At 45.9% G+C, this 24,125-nt stretch overlaps 1 protein-coding gene across 5 annotated transcripts in view; it reads right to left on the bottom strand.

Annotated features, from left to right (window-relative positions):
• The window catches only part of CTBP2 (C-terminal binding protein 2), a 133,618-nt gene that overhangs the window by 38,846 nt on the left and 70,647 nt on the right, over nt 1–24,125 (bottom strand). For 4 of the 5 annotated variants that reach the window (XM_038141525.1, XM_038141528.1, XM_038141526.1 and 1 more), the window contains exon 2: nt 17,603–17,762. In XM_038141525.1, coding sequence (XP_037997453.1) covers nt 17,603–17,660 — 58 coding nt within the window. In that variant the 5' untranslated portion in view covers nt 17,661–17,762. Of the gene's footprint in view, nt 1–790; nt 6,292–17,602; nt 17,763–24,125 lie in introns of those variants that run through there. The other variant, XM_038141524.1, reaches the window with a different exon arrangement.

Consider the following 24,125-nt stretch of genomic DNA (forward strand, 5'->3'; position numbering starts at 1 on the left):
TATCAGGCTCTGAGTGCCACATCTCCAAAGTGGAGAAGCAGATCCTGCTTGGATTGTTCAGCTTTTCATCCGAGCAGCCAAGAGCCTGAGCGCTTCTAGAAAGGGAAGGGAAGTCAGGGAGCCACCATTCATTTTTATTGTTCCAGTGCTTAATGACAGGCTTTTAGTTTTAAGCACAGCCCTATTACTTTAACAGCTCTATCGCTTCACTTACAGGCATCTCGAGAAGGAAATCAAGGGGTTTATTTTGTATGCTTGATAAAACAGCAAATTAATAATAAGAAGAAAAGCCTTAGGTAATGGCCAAAGGTAAGTCGATTCTCGAATAACACCATTAACTATCTGATGAATTTAGTCAAAACAATGCTAACCATTTCCTCACAGGGACACATTTGTGCCTGATAACAGCGGTAAAAAGTCAATCTGCAGCAAACCCTGTAGTCCTAATTGCTCAGCCAGCACAGTGTCTAATCTCCTGTTCTCGACAAACAACAGGAACGGCAAGATTAACCCTGGAAGCATTATCTGAGATACCACTCATGTTTCACTGAAGTTGGCTAAACAAATAAAATATTTGGAATTTAAGCACTGAGCAAGAATCAGCATCTTTAGCTCTGCATGGCCAGCACAGCCCTGCAAAGAAATCCCCTTCACCTCATTTTCTACGTAGGACAGTGTCTAATATTTAGGCATGAACCCCCATTATATTTGTGGGTTTCTTGAGGGGTAAAATAGGCAACAACAAGGTGGTTCTAAACTACTATATGGACTAAGCCCCTTGAGTATTTACTTGGTTCAGGTGACGCCATGGTGGAGACGATGACGGGGGGCCCCGTGCGCCTGCTGAGCTTCGGGTACGGGGAGACCTGGGCAGGGAAGGTGGGTCCAGTGGGTGCCAGGCTGCTGTCCCCTGCTGTCCCCGGCCGGCGGAGGAGCTGGGGGCTGCTGTGGGGGCTGGGTGCCGGTGACGCCACCGCTGTCCGCTCCCTCTTCATCAGCTCCATGGGCACGGTGTAGGTGGTGGGGTACGCCGTCTTGGGGCTGGCGTGCGGGTTGGCCGCCATCATGGGCAAGCCGACCGGAGCAGAGTAGGCAGAGGCGGGACGCGGGTGTGTGCTGCAAGGCAGGGGGGTGTTGTATCCCGAACCGGGGAGGAAGTGCGGCCCCTGAGGAGCCCCCGCGGGGGCTGGGTAGGTGGTGGTCTCCAGCAGGTGCTGGGTCGGGGCGCTGGATGGCCGGCGGTGTATCTCTACACCTCTTGGGGACAGCGGCTGCAGCGGCGGTGGGTGCTGTGAGGTGCCAGGGCCATCCACGGTGGGCACCCCATATTCTGCTGGGAGCTCACTGCGGTGGCTGAAGCTGTTGGAGCGGGTCCTGGGGCGCAGTGCCCCGCTCCTGCGCTCCTGTCTCTGCAGCTGCATCTCTGCCTTGTAGTTGTGAGCGATGCGGGACAGCACGCGGGCCTGCCCCAGGTTGGGTGCCACCGACTTGATGTCGTTCTCCTCCATCATGGCCAGCAGGTTTGGGGAGTCGAAGCCCTGCTGCAGCAGGGCAGCAAAGGTGCTTTCCGAGACGCCCTCTGCACGCAGCAGTGCCACAAACTCGGGGTCAAAGCTCCTCTTGCCCTCCGGCCCAGGGAAGGCAGGGGGCACCGGCGGGTGGGAAGGCGTCGCCACTGCCGCCTCGTAGCTGTCATAGGGACCTTTGGCGCCGGTGCTCTCCCTGCCTGGCCCGTAGCTGCTGCCGGTGCTGGTGGTGGGATCCACCACCAGGCAGGTGGGAACGGCTTGCCTGGCCGCCGCCGCCGCCTCGGGAGCCCGCTCTGCCCCATCGCTGTAGCCCGGCCTGCTGGGGAAGGCAGGCGGCTCTGCTGCGTACCGCGGGCCGGGGGGCTCCGTGCCGTACCACGCTGGGGAGACATCTCTGCCACGCATCCGCTGCCCATCCAGGGCCAGCTTGGGGTCTCTGTAGAGGCGGGTGGCATCCGGTGGGGCAGGTGGGCGCACGGCAGTCTGGTCCCAGGACAGCCGGCTGCCAGGCGCCCCATAGCTCGCCAGCGGCCTGCCCGCCACGTGGTCGCGGTAGCAGCGGGGGTCCTTGGGTGACCTCGCCGACAGCGACGGGTCGCTGTAGTAATCCTGGGGTGGCAGAGAGCCCCGGCCTGCCATGGGCGCCGGCCGGTCGCAGTAGGCGAAGTCGGGGACAGAGCCCTTCCTCAGGGGCCCCGGCGTGAAGGTGGCATCCTGGTACGGGTACGCCTCTTGCTTCAGCTCTGCACCGCCCTGCAAGATGATATCATTTGCCCGCGGTGGCTCGTACCAGCCGCCCTCACCACCATAGGTCAGGGAGCTCCTCCGGCCCGGTGGCCTCTGGTACTCGAAGGCGTTCTCGCTCTCCCAGTTTCCCTCATACCAGCCAGCAGCATCCCAGCTCTGCGAGCGGCCGATGTTGGGGTGTTTGCTGGGGATGGGCATCACCACGAGGCTGCTTGCTCCCGCTGACACGGAGAAGAGGAGGTGCCTTCCTTCTCAGTGCTTCTCCGGCACGCATCCAAACCGGGCCGTGCTGCGCCTGAGCCCTCCTGGGACTTCAGAAACCAGAGGCTGGCGGTTTTGCCTTTCCGAGCTCGCCTGAATTATTAATCCTCGGTAACCTTAGCAGGCAGAGCATGCGGCGGCCGGCGGAGGGGCTGCCCCTGGCCGTGCGCTGCAGCCGCGCAGGAGAGCGGCCGCGCTCAGCCCAGATGCTTTATCCTGTGCCGCTGGGGACGGCGAGCGCACATGGACAACTGGCCGAGCAGTGTGTGGGGATTAGGAGCTAAATAAAACCACTAAAGCCCTCGCTCCATGTGACATCATTTTAGCCCGATGAAATCTCACGCACTGACCCAGCCAGCAACCTCAATGCAATCTTTCCCCCAGGGAATGATGATTTTTTTTTTTTTTGCTTGTTTGTTTTTAACTTGTTTTTTTTTTAACATGTGTTTCCTCTGTTTTGGTTGTCTCCCCGTCACGTGCTGGGGGAAGCTGTCCCAGCACCCAGCGGGGACGGGCAGTGGGATAGCGGAACGTGCGCGGATCCGCTCGGCCCCACGCAGGCGCATGTAAAAATAAAAAAGAAAGCTTCAGTGTCAGCTCAATCTTAATCCAACCTGATGAAATGCTAATCCACTGCACACAGCTAAGGACAAATTAAATGGGAGCCAGCAGACAGGCCTAAAAAAGGCCAGTGCAAGATACTCGGGAATACGAGAGCGGTCAGAAATTAGTTAGGTATCTGTTTAGCACTTTATGAATATTATAATTTGCGTTGGAAATGACTTTTTTTTTTTTTTGTAGCTACAAATTAGCCACGCTAACTAGGCTCCAAAAAGATTTTTTATAATATTACCATAATACGCAAATCCTTTCATCATCTCGGGACAGAAAATTGTGGAGGTGTAATCTGGAATGTATAATTTTAAGACCCTAGCACAGGTCATTGAGAAGGAGGGGAGGATGAAAGGATCTAAAGCCTGGCCTAACAAAGCAAAAAGAATAGTAGAATTTTGCCCATTATCTCCAGCTTCCTTTGGAAAAAGTACGTGTTTATGAAATAGGAAAATGTTCACAAACATTTCAACATTCATGTAGATTAAGCTTTTTTACACTTGGAATAGGCAAAGGGATTTAGATGGAATCACGGCACAGAAAATTGTTATTTCGGAATGTAATAAAAATTTCCATATAGAGTCATTGTTTTCAGAGGAGATATTAAAATGGCTCCCCAGAAACATAACCCAGATTATGACAGGCTGCTCATGCTCAAATATTCCTTTTCAAAGAAGGAATAGCTCAACTGCTCCTCATTTTGCTGACCACTGCTACAGAGGCAACATTTTATTTTTTGAATTAAAAAACTCAGATGGAAACAATTTTGCTTTCCTCTGCTACAACAACAGATTTCTTCCCCTCCAATACACCCCCTTCCAGGACAGATCCACTGAAAGGAGGAACAGTCACCTTCCCTGGCCTGTTTGCAAGACAGCTTGAGCATTTTTCCCGGCTAATCCACAGTAAATGTTTCGTGCACAAGCCATCACATGATGGACTATTGTGCTATTATGATAGCTAAATCACTAATACAGTCTAATGCTTAAACTTGCCTATCATACTAATACCTTTGGGCTATATTTCTGACCCAAATACTGACAGGATCTTTGAGTAATCCCTAAATTTCTTTATTGCAGTAAATATTACAAATCCTCTTCAAACATTCTCTCCTCCAATTCCATCCTCAAGAACCACGATCTTGAAAATTATGCTGGATATTACACAGACATGCAAAACATGGGGCCTAAAATATTATTTATGCAATTCTCAGAGAATATCTGATTGGCATTATACTGAATTAACTAACAAACTTCAGACACACTGGAAAATTTCTTCTTTTGTGGGAGTCAAGATGGGAAGACACATTTGTGGCTTACAAATAAAGCAGAGGGTATTTTAACCAACAAAAACATTTTATTACAACAACATTTTGCTAAAGAATAAAATGTATTCCCAACTGGATACAGAGAGATTGGTGCCATTTGTTCCGAAGCAGCAGAAGAAATCTACCAAAAATGTATATGACAAAATAATAAAATCCTGGTCTATAGATCAAGGGCATCTTGCACCATTGTCTACAAAGAAATTACTAACAAACAGTCACCATGTTAAGCCCTGGTTGACAATGGAAAAAACCATGCCATAGAGAAATGAAATTTCAAAAATGCTGATTTTCAACAACTGCAAAGGAAGCCAGAAGGGACCTTGAAGCATTCACTACCTCTGAAAAAACCAAGGGCTTTAACAAGGCCTTCACCCAAACCAACACATCTGCGACTGGTGGTCATGCCCTGCCCAGGGCACGCATGGATGACAGCAGCACATGGAAATCCACCTCCAAACCCCCTCCATTCCCTGCACAGGAGCACATCTGGGCTCTGGAAACCACCCTGGCACCAGCCTGCCCTCACAGTCCTGGGCAGGAGATGTGCTCTTCTTCCAGCTCTTCACAGGGGCCAGGAAACCCTAACTGGGGACCTGCCACTGGAACACTCATGCATATGGATGGTTCATCCCCTAAGTGCTGACCTCAATGGAACAAACAGATCATTCCTGTGCTCCAAGCCAAGCAGAGGCAAATGCCTGCAGGAACAGAGGCTGCAGGACTTGCACATTTCCCTGCAGCCAAGGGCCAGATGTCCTCTTTGGAGGGCTGTGCTCCCCAGTTTTTGTTTACCAAGAGCTGTACTCAGTGGGGAAGACGTGGCCAGGAGCCGAGGAGCTGGGCTGCCTTCTGTGCCACCAGGGCAGCAAAGGAAATGTTACACCCCCAGTGAACCAAGGAATGAATAAGAAATTATCAGAATGAAATATTTATGGATGGGCAAGGAAGGATCTTCTCTTTTTCTGTTTTTTGCAGTCTTAAAAGCAGCCCCCTTGCAAATTCAAGCAGCATGGGCAGCAGGGCAAGTGAGGTGATTGTCCCCCTCTACTCCACTGGTGAGACCCCACCTGCAGAGCTGTGTCTGGCTCTGGGGACTGAAACATAAGAAGCACATGGAGCTGTTGGAGTGAGCCCAGAGGAGGCCACAAAGATGATTTGAGGGCTGAAGCACCCCTGCTATGAGGGAATGCTGGGAGAACTGGGCTTGTTCACCCCGGAGAAGCTTTGGGATCATCTTATCACAGCCTTTCAGTACCTGAAGAGGTCCTCCAGGAGAGCTGGAGAGGGATTTTTTAGAAGGGCATGGACTGATAAGACATGGGGGAATGGCTTCCCACTGCCAGAGGGCAGGGTTAGATGGGATATTGGGAAGGAATTCTTCCCTGTAAGAGTGGCAAGACCCTGACACAGGTTTTCCAGAGAGGCAGTGGAAAGTGTCCAAGGCCAGGTTGGACAGGGCTTGGAGTAGCCTGGGATAGTGGAAGGTGTCCCTGTGCATGGCAGGGGGTGGAACTAAATGAGCTTTACGGTCCCTTCCAACCCAAACCATTCTGTGACTCTCTGAAATTCTATAAAATGATTCTGTTCCTATTTCTGCATCCAGACCCAAGCAGGATGGCCAGGAGAAGATACAGAGGTCCTGGGTCCCAACCTGATATAACTGATCCCATTGTGTTTCTCAGGAGTGCAGGAGGCACCAGCACCCCCATCCTCAACATGAGGGGGAGACAAGGGCTGTAGAACAGGCAGAAAAATTATTCTCCCTTTATCTTTCAATTCTAGAGGTATTTTGGGAAAGGAAAAAAATCCCACACAGAAGGAAAAAAGAAGAAAAAAAAAAAAGCTGATCAAGAGATTAAATGCTCTGGTATTTCAGACCACGTGAAAAATGCAGTATTTTGAATAATACCCTGATTTTCAGTTTAGCATTGATCTCATACATGGCAAATGTGGCCACAATATTTGGTTACAATAAATGAGCACAGAAGTCTGCTCTGAAAGAAAGGTGATGACAGAGCAGAAGAAAGGTGGGCCCATTGTTGAGACACCGCATTCAAAACCAACAGCAAGAAATCTGAGCCTGGAACCCTCTTGCAGTGGATGTGAAACAAGCACTGCTACAAAGTGCTGCTCTCTTCCCATGGGGAAAGTGTTTTACACCTAAAACCCAGAGTAGGAAATCAGCATGCTAAATCTGCAACACAACTCTGTAAACAACATTTTTTGAATCTGTAGCACTGACTCAGGAGAGGTTGGCTGCAAAATTTCATTCATATTGATATAAAACATTTCATTACCTTTTCTGAAAGCACGTTGCTGGAAAAATTATTCCGTGCAGCAAAATAATACAGATTGGGATTAGTTTTGCTTCTTACTATTGTAAAATATATTTCAATTACAAATTTAAATCCTCTTTATATTAGGGAAAAAGTATTTTTAATGTAGATTAAGATGTTGATGTTTTCTCCCCAGTTATTTTCTTCTGGGAGAGAGTGGAACAGAAACAGCGTGCCAAATGTAATTTCTGGCAAAAACTGTAAGATGCAGCAGTCTGGGAAAGGCTATTTCTCTTTCAAAGGCAAAGGAATCCTACCCCTGGTAGTGAAAAATCCTCTAGAGAACAAATACATCTCTTGTTAATGGAGAGAGCAGGTATCAGGACACCCAGCCTTTACACCTCATTCTGCCACTGTCAGAGAGTAAATTGCTTAATTTCTTACTTGCTGATTCCCCTTCCATCAAGAGGGATATAATAATATACACCTCTCACACTTGGATGGTGTTAAGATTAATCAGTGTTTGTCATATGTTTTCAGGTGACAAGGTACAAAGCTACTGGGAGGATAAATGCTCCTGCCCTCCCTGCCTGGGCTTTCAAGGACTGTGTGTGATTGTGCCTAATGGCCCCCAAAGCTCAGGAAGCCTCTCCTGAACATCCTCCTCCCATGTTCAGCTTGCAGGATGCCAGGGAAGCAGAAATGAGCTACTCTGTGCTGTGGTGTACCATGGATGCTATGGAGAAGAAAAGGAATGGGATGCACTATGAGTAATGCACACACACACACCAATTGAAAAGAAACAAAACTAAAAAGGAAAATGGGAGAGGAAAAGCAGAAAGAAAATGTTCCAAATCCTTTGAAACTACTCCATTTGCTAAAATTTGGCTCTGCAAAATCTCCCTCACAGTGGCAATAAGCACTCTGCCTAGATGGACTTTTTAACAGTCTCCTGAAATTAAGGGAGCACAAAGAGAAAATTAGCAGGATTGTGCTGGAATCATTTTCAATAATCAAAGGAGCAGCACAGCATCTGAAAGCACTCAGAGCTTGAAGCCCTGCCACATGCTTTTACCAATTTCCAAACCAAAAGCATCGATGCTTTGTAACTCCAACAAAACGCTCACAAACACCAACTCGGTGCCTACAACAAAACACTCTGAAGATCAGCCGGTTATTAAACAATCATTGCCTCATGGAACTCTGCATTTTGATGACTTTGAAGCAAAAAAAACCAAAAGCTTATGTCCGGTTCTACCCCTCGGTGCTGGGATGGAATGTGCCATCAGCACTGGCATGATGGGCTCCAGGAATGTGCGAGCACACGCGAGCTGCCCCAAAATGTGACGCACAAACCACGACTGGGATCGGTCACCAACCCCAGCAGTGACACACAACTGGGCCCAGGCACACAGAAAATAAAAGGTGAATACAGGACCCCAACAAATGCACAGCCAAGAACCTCCCATGCCAAAGCCAGCAGAGGTTTCCTCTCCGAGCTGGTGACATCGTATTGCAGTGCCCTTCTGAGCCATTCCCCAAGAATTCCCCCAAAACCCCACAAGCCAAGGTGAGCAGAGAGGGTGTGAGCCCTTTTCCACTCCCACCAGCCAGAGTCGTGCTGAGAAGGAGCATGGAAGCATTTCATGAAAAGAAATGAGTGACCTTTCCCTTTATCCCTGTGGAGCTGCCTCTGCACTGCTGTTTTGTGCTAATCTCTGGATGGAAGGGGTTGGATGTTGGAGATGTCCTTCTTCCCAGGCTCATGGCCAGCCATGCCTCCAATCCTGTCACACAGCAACTCCCCATGGATATCCCCTTTCACAGATGGGTGCCATAGCCCAGTTCTCCCTATGATAAGAGAGGATAGCTAGAGCTATTCAGGGGAGGTTTAGGCTGGGTATCAGGAAAAGGTTCTTTCCCAGAGGGTGATGGGCACTGAACAGGGAATGGTGACAGCCCCAGGGCTGCCAGAGTTCCAGGAGTGTTTGGACACTGCTCTCAGGGATGCCCAGGACGGGTTTGTTGGGGTGTCTGGGCAGGGCCAGGAGCTGGACTCGGTGATTCCTCTTGGTCCCTTCCAGCTCAGGACATTTATCTTCTATTTATGTCAGAATGAGGTGTCTGCCAGAAGCACCCCAGTGGGCATGTGGTAACTTAACCATGTTCTCCTGCTCCCCTGGCAAAGCCTTGGAGGTTGCCCTGAGAAATGGTACATATCCCCTCCCTGGAAGTGTCCAAAGCCAGGCTGGACAGGGCTTGGAGCAACCTGGGATAGTGGAAGGTGTCTCTGCCCACGGCAGGGGGTGGAACTAAAGGAGATTTAAGGTCCCTTCTAACAAACCATTCCATGATTTGCCATCCAGGAAGAAAATCAAACTGCAGGTAACAAATGCAGGAAGGCAGCAATCATCTAAAACACACTTGCAGCTAAAAAAGAGAAGTGCAGCTGTAAAACACCCTTTGAGCCTTTGGAATGAGCCTTACAAGCTCTTCAAACTTCAATCAGAAACCATTTTGCCTTCAAGTGCGGGGAAACTCCAATAAAAGTTGGCAGAAACAGCACTGTCACATTCCTGCATCAACAAAGGGATAATAAAAACATCAGATGTATCCCTACAGCACACAGCTACACAGTCTCAAGGACTGCAAAATAAAAATCAATCTGGATGCTGAAGGGCGGGTGAAAAGCAGCAGACAAGGTTCATTGGGCACATCCCTCAACCATTCCAAAGATCTAATCTATGAATGCTCTTAAAAATAATCCTCCAGAAATCACATCAAGCACCTTGTCTCCAAAACTGGGTATTAGACTTTGAGGTCAAATCTCATCATTTTTAATAAGAATTCAGGATCAAGATTTGAACAGCATCTGTAATGAAAAGAGTGGGAATTATATCTGTCCCAGAAAGCAGTAGAGAAATCCACTGTTAAATGAATATATATTGTAAATCTGAACTCTGCCATGCATGCCTGGGCTTTGCATAGAAAATAATTAATTACTAGACTGTAACAAGGGCCGGGGGAGATAAACAGGCTGGGGTTCAGGGTGTCTCTGCCTTACTTCCCCTGATGACGCCAAGAGCTTGAAACATGTACTTCCCTTTCACACCCATTGCAGATAAAAACCAACACCAAACAGGAGGAAATACTGCTTTGGCTAAAAAAACATTTATGTCTTGTTTTTTTAAAAGACTAGTCTTTTGTACTGTTGTATTGCAAACCATCAGAAGTGAGCTATATCTCACCGTGTTCCCTCAGCATCCTTGCTCATGTTCATCTGCTGAGTCAGTCAAGTATCTGTATCAGCAGCAGCAGCACAGTTTTTTCTCAAAAACGGGTGTCAATCTGCACTAAGGCTATTTTGTGAACTTAATCTGTTTACTACTAAGTTTTGAGGTGCTAGATGGCAGCAGAGAGTGTTTTGTTTAACATAAAAATTAAAATGATAATCGAAAAAAAAAAGAAAAACCAAATTAATAGTGTTAAGCTAATGGGCTGTATAAAAGTGTCACTAAGAAATGATCAATGTCCTTCAATTTTAAGAATTGCAAAACCAACTCAAAACTTGCTCTTTGAAGAAAGCCCTCTAATGAAAACCTTCACTGTTTTGGCACTTCGATCCATTACATCTGTTTGCGGGGAGCAAAAAATATAAAAGAAAAGTTGTGTAATGTGTTTCCCTGCAGCTTTATTTTAGTACAGCCAGATGTCCTACTCCTGTCAAAATATATACCAGCAAATACTCAGGAAATCAGGATAAATTTGAAAAGATTGGTCCAGATCCAAACACCATCCACCCCTGAAAAAGTGTAATTTAGGAGTCAGATATAAGTCTTTTTCCTGGTATTTTGAGGGAAACCCCATCCTGTTCTCATCTGTCCCTGAGGAGTGATCATTTCTCATCACATATTTGGAAGTAGACAACTTCCAACCCCTGGATGCTGGAGGCAGCTTCTGCAGCTTTGCAGAGCTCGGGAAGAGGAGCCAGGGCTGCCCCAGGGCCCTGCTCCAACAACCCCTTCCCAGTGAAAATTCTGGGAATATTATCACTTTTCTGAGTAATCTTTAAATGCAGGAGTGGGATTTAGAGTAAGGAGGAAAAAAAAAAACCAAAAAACCAACCCAGATAGGATGACAACATGTTAATCCCTAAACCAGTTAATTTAAACGGGAAATGTGGTAAGGATGGAAATTAGGTTGATGGTATTGAAGTCATCAGCTGTAATTGTTTCTTAATTAATGACACGAAGTTGTAAAGCGTGTAACATGGAACCTTGTCTGGAGGCTGGGGAAAATGGAAAAATACAAGGCAGAATTAAGAGTTAGACATGAGTTAAGTTCCCATCAAGGTTTGAACATGAGGAGAACACAACAGAAGTGTTTTTATCCTATTTTGGTGCATACAGCCCTCAAGTCCAGGGAAAAGGGAGCTCCCCCTCCTCCAACAGCCAGAGCTACACATCCACTATGATGCACACCAAATTAATGGAATTTTTGTCCATAACCTTATCTAAATGTGTCTCACTCCTGCCTGGATGCCTGGGGCATTTTGTCAGGCTGGCCTTGTGTCTGGCTGGAGTCCTACATCTTGTCATGCACATTCCCCCACGGAACATCACAGGAGGGAATGTGCAGGAAAAACATCCACACAGGACTGGAAGCTACTGGAGCAGCCTGTGCATCCATGCAAGGACAACAGCACACCCCTGGATACGAGCTCCATCCCAAAGCACAAAAAGGACTCATACAAGCATGCAGAGTTCTTGATTCAGCACAGCAAAAGGGCTGAAAAGCATGGAATAAGGTCAATAAGCTTGAATAATATCTGTAAACCCACTGAGGTTGCCTGAACTTTCCTTATCCACAGGATACTGTCAGATTAAAAAAAAAAAATCTTACAATTTTAACAAAAACCATTAATGACAAGTAATTCCCAAATATGCCATGCTTCTATAAGAGAAGGGATAATTAAGAACATTACTTTTCACTGGTATAAAGAGGTGTAAAATCCAGCTTTTGTATGAATTTGAAGTGATCTTCTGAAACCTCCATAAAAGCCAAAGACTTAATTTTGGAAAAGCAAAACATCAGGAGCAGCCAGACAGATCTTCAGTTTGCATAAATCAGCACAGGGTGCAATGGCAGAAGATCTGACAAGCTAATACTGCTTTTTCTCTAGGCTAAATGTGGTAAGCAACCCTTCCTTAAAAGCCTGATAGTTTATGTGCTTTGAGGTGGAAACTTAAAAAAAAAAAAAAAAAAAGTACAAAAAAAACCTTTATTGTGGGGGGGAAATCCTTGTACTGTGTTTTATATTCATGGAACAAAGAAACTCAAATCCACTAGATAAAAAAGGTCTACATTTATTCTAAATAAGTCACTTTTACTCAGGACAAGCAGTTTCTTCCGTGCTTGATATCATCTTTAACTCATTGTTTCTCATCAAATGTCTAGTGGTGATAAGGATTTCCTGAGATAATAAGATTCTATTTCTAAGCAGTAAAAATAAGTATTATCAGATGCTACTTGGTGTGCAAATTTGCAAGAATGGAAGAAAATTTCTCCACCCAAATATCAAATGTGCTCATTTTGGCTACTGTTACATTATAGAAAGCAGCAAGAATTGGAGGCAGCCACTTTGCAGAGCTGCAGTTTTAATGTGTATTTCCCCTTTTGTTTCCAGGAGCAAGGTTCCTCTGTTTTTTAGCATGTGTGGACTGTGGCTATTGAGTGAGAACCTATTCCATGGTCTGCTGAGTGGTGTGTGAGCCCAGACCTCAGGGACACATTGTTCAAATACTCCTGAAAAGCCAGAAATATCACAGGTCTTCAGGGGCACTTTTGTTGAGGGTTAGCGTGGTTTTTTTAACAACAAGAAAGTGCACAATAAGCAACAATTGACATTGTGATTATTAAGTCCACTTTTGTGGAGGATAAACTGAAATAAAGAGGTAAAAAGCACCCCTGCCATGTACCAAAGTACCTACCATAACACAGTGTATTTATTCAAATATCACTGGACATGGTCTGCACTGACTTCTGCCACAGGGGGAAGAGTGGAATAGAAAATTTCTGTCCACCCTAGAGATGAATTAACCAGCCTAATGCAGCCACAGCAGAGATAACTTCAGTGATGTTGAAAACACCAATTCCTACCCCAAATTCCCTCCTCCACTTCATAGCATCACTGAGGTTGGAAAAGACCTCTGAGACCATAAATGCAAGCTGTGACCAATCCCCACCTTGTCACCAGCCACCACTTGAGTCCTTCTTTGGACACCTGCAGGGATGGGGACTCCCAACCTCCCTGGGCAGCCCCTTCATCCACCCTATAATTCCATGATCCCAGCTGGACAGTGAGTCATGGTAAGGTGCCATTCAAGGTTTGCAAGACAAATTATTGCATCAAGGACTCATACCCACCCAAGAGGCTTCAGTAACCATGGTGGGGTCACATTCCCAAAGGGAAACAAGGATTTGAGCAGAGTCACGGCCACACACAGATACTGCAGAGGCCGGAAGGTAAATCCATGAGGAATTCCCACAGGAAGTATCACCACAGAAGCCTCAGCTGAAGAGGACACCAGGGTGCCACTCAGAATGTAAGGCAGTAAGTCAAAAAGCCAGAGACTCGTGCATTAGGCACTGAAAAGTATTCTGTGACTGTGCTGGCATTTATCAGCCATCAGACATATCAAAGGACCTGAAAGAAAACAAAGAATATGGATGGCTTGTCTGCCCTGCAAACAGCTCTATTTTGCAAAGTACAGACAACTCTGGTGGCACAAACTGACACGTAAGGACATGATTTCCCACTGGATAATGACAAATCCTGGAGCAAAAACTGTCAGAAAATGTCTGGGTTTGCTTGGCCTTGCTATTATTTTTTCACTTTGCTTCTTTCTCATCTCAGGGCTGCCACTTTTGGGCATGTGTTGAAGGCTTAACTGATTCATATATGTTAGTGCAAGCTCTGACCTCTAAAGCCAGGCTTTCCCATTCCATGGCACTAGTGTTGAAGACAGGCTAGCAGAGCTGCAATGGTCTGGGGCAGAGGCAGCACTTGGGATCACCACAGAGGAATTCAGCGGTGTTGGGAAACCCATGTTCTACACACAGACAAGATGCTGCCATCCTGCATCCAGGATGTGCCACCACTGCTGCCTTCTGACACTCAACAAGGAAATGACACGGCCAGAGCACCTTCTCCCCTGCCTGCTCCCAGCCAGCAGCTGTGCATGGTCTGCTCTCACTCCCTGCTTACCTCCTGGTGTGTTTAATATTTGTTTAACCATAGTGACAGAAGCACAGGATAAAGATCAGCTGAGCAAGCAGCAAAAACGATGCTGCAGGTAATTTCCTCGCCTGTGTGTGAGCACTGGAGTCCCGAGGGAGGGATGGATGCCATGCACCAGGAGTGCCACGGTCTTCTGAGTGTGGGGTTTCTTGGAGGCACTGTCAGACACCTTCTTCTGCCACAGGTAGCAAAGAAAAAATTACATCTAATCTCTCTGTTGTTGTTTCCTAAATGAAAGGCAGGTGAGCTTCTGCCCTGAGGGCTTTTGCTGCCATTTCTCTGAAAGACTGGAAACTTCAGCAGGTTTTGGAATGAGCCCACTCCTACACACAGCAACTTGGCTACAAAATTCAGGCCCTTTTTATCCCAGGCAGAGCAGGCGGGTCTGGCAGCTCCCCATCCATGGCTGCAGGACTGTGCCTCAGCTTTGTTTCACACACAGCAAAGCCAACATCCCTCCCTCTCCATCTCCCACTCTGACACGGCTCCACAGTTTTTGCTGGAACTCTGTTTGTTTTTTTTTTTTTGTTTTTTTTTTCATTCACCCTGAGGTAAAAACCCATCATGGAAAGAAAATTTCAGCTCAAACAAATGTTAAATGTGGCAAAATCACAAACTCATGGGAACAGGACCCAAAAGAGGGGCTGCTGGACAAGTCTGACTCCTCACAGCACCAGGGGCTCCACCTCTAAAGCATACTTTGACCCACTATGGAATAAGACACAATTCCACAAACAGGAATTATGTAAAACCACTCTGCATCAAAAGCCCCAGCCATTCAATGGGTCCATCCCACCACCCATATGGATCCAATTACAGAACAGGCACCCAAATTCTCTGGGACAACCAGAAGAGAAAGAAATGGGTAAGCCAAGACCACTGTGAGCACAGTCCAACTTCACTTCATTCGGGTGGGCATCACCAACCCACTTAATTGCTGACAGACTATTCAAAATGTCTTTGCTGCAGGCTGCTGCCCTGAAATTCCTTTATCCCCCCAAGTCTGGACCTTTACCCCACCCATATTCCTCTACAGATCAAAATCTGTGACCTGGTCAAAAAGCTCACCTCTTCAAACCAGCCTGCTCAGAGCTAAAAGTAATGCTGTCACACAAAGATGTCATAAATAAATATTTAAAAAACCAAAACCAGAGGAGCTGGTGAAGCTGAGCCATGCACTGAGACTGCACAGCTCCTCTCTTTGGAAGACTCATAAACCTGCCTGTAAAGGCTGTGAACTGGCTTTTTAAACTATCCCACCTCCTTGTATGGCTTGGATTATTTTTCCACGCCAGATGTACGTTTAACAGAGTAATACAAACACTGCAACTCCTTAATAAACTCTTTTAATGCCCCGACAGTTTGTAAGGCATTTCCCTCAACATGTGTCTGGTTATGGTTTCAGTAAGCCTGCAGGAAGAAGAAGAATCTGTCTGGCAGTTTGGACAGTGATTACAACATGTAGCCTGAGGATATTTCACCTCCAGACCTGCCACCATCCTGCTGCATGGAATACAGTCCGTTCCCAGCAAACTCTGCAAGGCTTTGTGTGGGGAATAGTAAAAGGGATGGTGTATGCAACTTCAGGAAAAGCACAGAAATCCACCTCTGTGCTGCCAGACATTTAGTCTTTCATCAGGTAAATGCAGCTTTGTATGCCATTCACATTTAAAGGGAAAAGCTTCTTAAGTGCTTCCACAGAGCAGGAAATCGTTAAAAGCAGCTATTTTGGACCACATTGCCCTAAGCTTGATGGAGCAATAGATTCTTCTCACTGAACACAATTCTGTTTGCAAAGACTCCTCCATCTGCTGAACTAGTTCCCTAATTTCTTATCATCTTTGATTTTTCAATATACCTCTCCAGAAAAATGATCATTTTTTTTCAAAGTGTATTTTTACAGCAGCTGGGATGGCCCCTTTCAGTGCTTTTCTATGCTGTAATCCAAGATTAGGAGCCTACAGTAAAAATAGCCATCAGAGAGACCAGTAGAGTATTCGGCTGTCCTACAAATCTAGTATTTTGGCAAATCCAAAGCTTTTTGCATTTCTCAAGGTAATTTTTACAATGCTTCTCACACTCAGTCCTTGTCTGTTGCTTCCAAACACAACACAGCAGCGTCTCCCATCATTTCCATCAAATTACAAACCCAGTGGCAAATGACAAAGTATACTTTAAAAAGTTATGTCTCCTGCACATTTACAGATTAGAAAATAATATCTTTTGACCAAGAAAGAAGGAAAAAAAGCTCATATATCAGAGAAAAATAATCTAAACTTCAATCACATCTAAAGCTCCGTTAGCAGGTTTGTCGTACAATCCTTTTGAATTTCTTGTACACTCAGCAACTAGATCTGATGGTAAACATCAAACCAGAAAGGCAGCTTTTGAAAATCCAGGCTCAGCTGATAGAGCTCTTTTAAGTCAAGTTCAAAGTAAGTTTTGAAGATGAGATAGTGTGCTACACCTGAGCGTTTATGACATTCAGTAGGAGAAAGAGGCAACTCCACACTGCAGCATACCCTGGATACTCCCTCCTAACTCCTCTCCTCTGCTTTGTCTCCCCTTTTCCAAAATCAACAGAGCAAAATTAAAAGAGACAAGTAACTTATGATGAGTTCAAAACAGGAGCAGTGTAGAGTCAGCAATATATAACACAGAAAAGTCAAGGCAAAATCTACCCTTGTCCTGCTGGTCAGCGTTTCACACTGCAACTCCACAAAGCCTCGAACACTTTGCTCAAATGGGTGCAGCACAACTCCCCTGTGAGCTCTCTGCTTTCATCCACCACCAAATCTTATTTCACCTCGTTGGCACTCAAGTAATACTGCAAATTGTTACCCTGCAGGCCACCATCTATCTCCTTAAGAGCAGCTGAACACTGGAACTCCTGAAGAGACGTGAGATATTCCTCCTAAAATAACACTCTGCTCTGCACTTACTGCTGATGGCAGAACTTGCATGAGTGTTGGAGAATTATTGGAGTGTACACCAAAAAGTCAGAGTTTGTTTGCCATCACTTGATTTCTGTCATAAGTAACTTAACACCATGTAAGCAGCAATAGAAAATGTCTCCTAAAAACTTTTTCTGCTGCAAAATTACTCTCAAAGGTAAAAGTCACCAGTGCTGAGACACTGTAACACACCATGAATGAAGAATTGCAGCAAACCTGCCTGACCCCCACACACACTGACCAAATAAATGCTGCTACAACAATGTGCTCAAAACTGTAAGAATAACTCCAACATTTTCCAACATTTTCTTACAGGATGACAGTAAATGTATTTTAAATTGGGACCAACCAAATTGTTTTAGTAGAAATGAGGAAGAGGAAGTGACTGGGTAATCAAACAAAAATCTCATTCACAGGGCTACACATGACTTTCAAGTGAGTAACGAGAGCAGTGTGAATGTATTTTGAGCCCACAGAGAGGACAGGGAATCCAGCCCTGGATTTGGATCTCTTTATGCCTAAGAACTGAAAGAAACAAGGAAAAATTAGATATTCTACCCTAATCATCCATCAGAAAAATGAAAGCACACACTTACCTTCACAAATTCTGTCCAGTCGCTGCCGCTTGACTTTGTGTTTATCCACAAGTGCCATTCTTGATGGGATTTTGCAACTTTCTGACTCAAAAAGCACAGCAGTCCCCCAGGAGCTTAGGAAAACTCACAGGCATCGGCGTGCATACCGCCACTGTGGATCCTGCAGAGAAAGGAGAGGATTCGTAAGATTTGCTCATTTCCCATCCGTGGAAGTGCTCAAGGCCTGGGTGGATGGGGCTCAAAAGCTGGGACAGTGGAGAGTATCCCAGCCCATGGCAGGGGATGGAATGAGACGGGGTTTAAGGCCCCTTCCAGCCCGAAGCAGTGTCAGATTTCCAGCACACCAGGCAAGATCTGCCTGTGCCCAACAGCAGAGCGGGTTTTGGAAAGGACAGATCTGAGCTTGCACCCCACAAGTCACACATCTGGCACCACAACTCAGTCTCTTTATCCTCCCTGAGATTCAGAAAACCAGCCTTGCACACAAGAACTGCCAAAGCACTGCATGGGCTTCCCAGTTTTATTTCTGACTGAAAAATCTATTCCTAGTGGATAAAATCCCTGAGGTTATTTTGTAGGCTCACAGATGCTGAAAGATTCTTAGAGAGTATATAAAACAGGGGAAGTAGTTCTTGCTCTGCCAGTACTCTCATACACAAAACACTTCCATATTTAAACCTTGCCCTGTAAAAGTCATCAATGGACCTTGAATTTACAAGAAGACCTTGATGTATATTCCAGCTGTCACCACAGCCTGTCCTTGCCCTCATAGTAGAAGGGCCAACCTTAAACTCTGGGTACTGTTTCTAGTGCACACATTTTCAATGCCAAGGAGATAAAATCATCCATGAAGCCACGTGTGTGGCTGATTGACAAGAAATGCTCTCCAAAGAGACAGCAGCTAAAGGTTCTCTGCATTTTGGTGGCACAGAGGAAGACCCTTAATGGATACTTTGAGGTCTGACACGTTTTGCTCCTACAGAGAGCCAAAGATTTTAATCCCTGAACCCTGAGCTGAGCTCAGCTGCAGCCTCTGAATGTGCTGTTGAGGTACATCTACCAGGTTTGATTTTTTGATGTAAGACCCAGGTGAGAGTTTTTCAAAGCAAGTTCCACAACAGCATTCATGAATCAAGACATGGAAGAAGAGACCTCACGCTGACAACTGAATTCCAACAATCCAACATAACACGCACTAATATTTTATGCAACTGGTGATTCAAAATCCTCTTTTGTATTTTGTATTTTAAGGTGAAGACAGACGACCCTGGTAACAGCTACAAACCTTTCCAAGGAGGGATCCTGCTCAAGAAAAAGGCCTTTCCCGCCCCCCAGCCATCCACTACTCACTGCAAGGCACCAAAAGAACAGAATTAGTGTAAATCTGTGATTTCTAGAGGCAAAGCAAAGCATCACCACATTTCCAGAAGCTTTGCACAGAGAGGAGGGGAAGAGGAAGGCAGAAATGAGTGCAAGCACAGCAGAAAACTCTCATCTGTATCACCCTGGAAAGTCCCAATCTCTCTGCCTGCATACAGTAGAGTGGTTTAAAATAATTGAAAGAAATTCTGAAAAGCCAGCAGTAACCACAAACTTGGCACCATTCATTCAAACTGACCCCCAAACAGCTCCTCTCCAGCAGGTGAATTTTCACACTGCAGCATTTGCAAACATTTTTGTGACAAACCAAAAAAAAAAAAGGGTCTTCTTCACAAAATGCAGGACACAAGAGAAGACACCACACCAGAAAATCCAGATTGATGTCCAGAAATTGACCTTGGGCAATGTCTGTAACCTGGAGTTTTGCTTCCCCTTGTGTAGAGAAGCAACAGCAACACTTAACTCATCCTCTGGAGCACCCTTGCAGGTTCACATAGCCCAGACAGGCGTTTCTATTTTGCATTTTATTCTTCTGCAACAGCAATGGCTCTCCTGGCACACTCCAATAACTTCCCAGAAAACCCAGTTAACCAGTGCAGTAGGCTGAGGATGAGAGGGGTAAAGGCTCTAACAAAGCTGCTGCACTCTGCGATGACAATTTCATGCAGATTATTGTTATTATTATAAATGGTTATCAATTATGCATCACATTGATAGTTAATTTCCAAAAGGAAAAGCCTCGTGTCGGTGCAGCTGAATTCCAACTAAGGGATGATCGGCGATTTCCTGGTAGTTAATGGCCAATTTCCCAGCAGCACAACTGCAGCATAATCACTGAGATTTATAGCAATAATTAATTGATTTTTTTAAAACATAGGGATGCTAAAGAGCACGATTCCCACTCATATTAAAAATTAATGCAACATTCTAGAAGACACAGAAAACTTCTATTCCAGAGGCAGAAGCTTGGTACAGTCAAAATATTTCATGCAACAAAAATTAAGCTGTTAGTGTAGCTAAAGCCCAAGCAGCTAGTGGCATTTCCATGATCAACATTTACAGGCACACACATGATTTTTTACCTCTATTACATCCCATTCCGCATTCAGGGAGAAATACCAGGTTATAAAAAAAAAACCCAACACATCAGAAGAGAAAGAGAAGAGAAAGTTACCGTTTTGTTCTGAAAACACTCAAATGGTTCATTACGTTGGGGCTGCAACTCTTTCCCCCTTTACTTCCCCAAACAAAACCAATTTGCAAAGTGTACTTAGTTCTGACAGAGTGCATTTTCTGATGGACGAATGCGTCCATTAAAGTGTTTTTTTTTTTTTCCCCCAGCCATCTCAATTCCCTGCATTACTCCCTGGAGGAAAACTTCCCACAAAAGAAAATAATAACAATCAGAGAAATTACTGCTCATCAGAGTCCCACACAGCTTAATGTAATGCCCATGAATGAGCTCCTTCCTAATGACATGAACTGCCCCATCTTTGCCTGACAGGTGTCCTTGGTGGTACCAGCCAGCAATAAAAGCCCAGCTCAGAAGACTTATTGAAAATGTGGCAGAAGCTGCTGAGCAGATTTGGCAGGGATGGATAAAACAGAGAAAAGCAAATGTGTGGGGCACAGAAACAAGAGGATATTCCTCAGCCTTTGCATGAGGCTGTAATTAAGAAAGCAGCTCTTCCATTTGTGGGATGCAATTAGTTGTGCACCCAACTTCAATCTATCCCCCACGGATTCTACAGCCAACCCAATCTCAAAACAATCCCAGGGCTAAATGTCCCCCACCATAAAATAAACACAATCAGACTAGGCAGAACAAAAATCATGGTCAGCAATTAAAAGACAAGAAAACCTCATTGTCTGAGGAAATTTGAGACGAAGAGGCACACGCACAAAAATTGTACTTCATCCTCAGCAAGATTAGGAAACAAGTGAAGTGATTTACATACAGTAATTGCATGGCCTGTGTTAGCCTCCAACAGTGTCTTTCAAAATGTAAATTTTCTTGAAAACCCTTGGACACGATGATAGCCCATAGCTATTTATTTATTTAAGGCAGGAATTTACTTAAATACAACACTTTAGGAAAAAAAACCCCAATCCTGATGTAAGACATTTAAATAGCTTCTAAATACTGCCCGTTAAAGAGCACAATCCGTGAGCCAGAAAAGGAGAGCAGAGAAAGCTGTATTAGGGCTTTTTTTATCCTGACTTTTGATGGAAAATGAAAAGAAATAAAGGTGATCTTCCAAAATAAGATGCACAATAAAAGTAAGAGAAAAGTTATTTCATGAAGAACATCTTGTCTTCTAAGCTCTTTCTCAACTTGTGCTTTTGTATCATCTTTCTATGGCACACGAGGTAGGACAGGAACACAAACATCACAGAACCATAGAAGGGTTTGGGTTGGAAGGGACCTTAAAGATCACTCAGGGCCACCTCCTGCCACGGGCAGGGACACCTTCCACTTTCCTAGGTTGTCCAACCTGGCCTTGGACAGTTTCAGGGATGGAGCATCCACAGCTTCTCTGCACAATCTGTGCCAGTGGGCAACATCTGTTTTAGAGCATCCATCACAGGCACTGCCACCAAAGCACCCAGCACCCAGCAGGGGATTGAGAGATGCCCTCTGCAGTGCTCCAGACACAACATCTCACATGTTCCCTGTCTGTGCACAGCTTTGGGAAAGCAGCGTGGTGTTCCCTACACCCTGTTCTGTGACAAACCAACTGACTACATCTTCTACCCTCTGTGAAACATGGCAGCAACAAAATGGAGAGTCTCTACTACAGAAAACCACCAGCTCCACAAACTGCAAAAGGTTCCACTTCCAAACACCAAAGGACAAATTCCATCCTTCTTTCCTCACATCTACACTGAGTTTTCACATGTACAGTGCCTTACTTCAACAAATCCAAATGCTTTGATGGTACTGCAGGGTATTTCCTGGGCTCTCAGGGAAAGAGAGGTTTCTGGAGAAGGTTTTGTACTCATGGTTACTGCAGAACGTCAGTCCTCTCAGCTGGAAGCAGAGCAGGATGCCCAAGCAGAATTGTTGAAGTCAGTATCAGCTGATGCCATGGGCAGCTCTCCCTGTATCCTCCTTTGTGTAAAGGCCCAGTTTTTCACAGCTCAATCACACTTGAATTGAGATTTGAAGGCAAGAACAGCCCTTGGAGCTGTGAACTGCTCCAGCCCTGCATCCCTGTGTGCTCACTATCCTGAGCTCTGGCCATTCCCCCTGCTCAGCGTTTCAGCTGCCTGGGGAGGGCAGGAAGGGCTGGGAACCAGAGCTCAGTGTAAGAAAGGCAAGGCAGGGAAAAGAAAGCAGGAGACACGCAGAGATAATGACAGGGGAGGGAAGGGACAAAGGAGAAGGCACAATGCAGGAGGAGCACTTGGAGAACACTCTGTCATCCCTCCTCCCAGCCAGCCTGAAGTGCAATGCCCTGCTCAGCCCCCATCACCTGCCTCTCCCTCCCAGACTGCAGGGGAGGAGGGAAGCACGGAAGGGAAGGGACAGACAGACAGCATGGTCCTTCTGGGGATGGGTTTTTGGGATATTGTCTTTTAAAGCACAATGACACAACGTGGGAAACTCACAGCGTTAAGACACCATTAAACCAATTAGCCCAGTAGGAACCAAAAACAGATTAAACATTTATACAAATAGTGAGAACAAACAAGGAATTTCATTACCCAAAATAGGTTGGTTTTGGTTTTTTTTTTTTTAAATAATGCCTCAGAGATTTAAACCCACTCACTTGGGAAGAGGAATCACAGAGTTTCTATGGGGCCAGGGTTTGACTTCTCCCACCCCACTAAACACTCAGCCATCATATGTGAAATAGGATGCCAGGAGAGGAAAAAAAAGACTTTTTGTCATTTTTTTTTGGAGAACTACCCTGGCAGTAAATCACACCTTGGGTTTGGCTGGGGAAGAGTTAATTTTCTTCATGGTAACTGGTGTGGGGTGCTGGTTTGGCTTTGCACTGGAAACAGGGTTCATAATCCAGGGATGTTTTTGTTATTGCTGAGCAGGGCTTACACAGAGTCAAGGCCTCTGCTTCTTGTACTGCCCCACCAGTGAGGGGGCTGGAGGGACACAAGGAGTTGGGAAGGGACTCAGCCAGGACAGCTCATCCCAGCTGAGCCAGGGATATCCCAGACCATGTGGTGTTATGCCCAGCATGTAGAGTGAGGAAGAGGAAGGAAGAGGGGGATGTTTGGAGAGCTGGTGCTTGCCTTCCCAAGTCACGACTATGCATGATGCAGCCCTGCTATCCTGGGCACGACTGAACACCTGCCTGCCCATGGGAAGTGGGCAGTGAGTTCCCTGTTTTGCTTTGCTTGCATGCAGGGCTTTTGCTTTCCCTATTAAAGTGCCTTTATCACAACCCACAAGTTTTCTCACTCTTATGCTTCCGATTCTCAGCCCATCCCTCGGGAGGGAGTGAGCGACTGCATGGGACTGAGCTGCTGGCTGGGACTGAATCTCAACACCCTCCCAGCAGTCTGCAAGCCCCCCAGACCATCATCACCCTCAACACAGTGAGGGCAGGACTCCTGCTACAAAGCCATTATCAATTAGGTTTAATGTTTTTAGCAGTTATTATCATGATTTTGCTGCCGCGGAGCGTTGGGTGATGTTCTGCGTTAAGGCTTCTCCATGGGAATGCCTCAATGCTGCTGGGGGTGGCAGAAAGAGGAGGAATTATTTGTCCAGCTTCTTTTCCAGCCCAGAAACTTAACAGCCCTTCAACTGCCTGCCTGGTGCCTTCCTCTGAAACCTGCTGGGGAAGGTGCACTCCCTGGATGGAGGGAAAACAGGGAGGCAGCAGGTTAAACGGGTTCATGGAGAGCCAGCACTCCCACATGAGCACCTGCTGGTGGCACACAAAGGACTCTTCCACTCCTCATCACACAGAAAAGGTGAATAACAACACCCTGTACGAGTCTTGTGCTGAAGAAGTGGTAACAATTTTGAGGAACCTGCTATTATATGAGTGAACAAAATGTACCATAATGGCATTATGAGCCTGCACATCTGCTGCTAAATTAAACACGCTACATAATGATGCAGACCACATCTTGAAACACTATGCAACGAGATAGAGACTCTGCCAAAATAATG

This window comes from Motacilla alba, chromosome 6, assembly GCF_015832195.1.
Source record: "Motacilla alba alba isolate MOTALB_02 chromosome 6, Motacilla_alba_V1.0_pri, whole genome shotgun sequence".
NCBI classification, from domain to species: domain Eukaryota; kingdom Metazoa; phylum Chordata; class Aves; order Passeriformes; family Motacillidae; genus Motacilla; species Motacilla alba.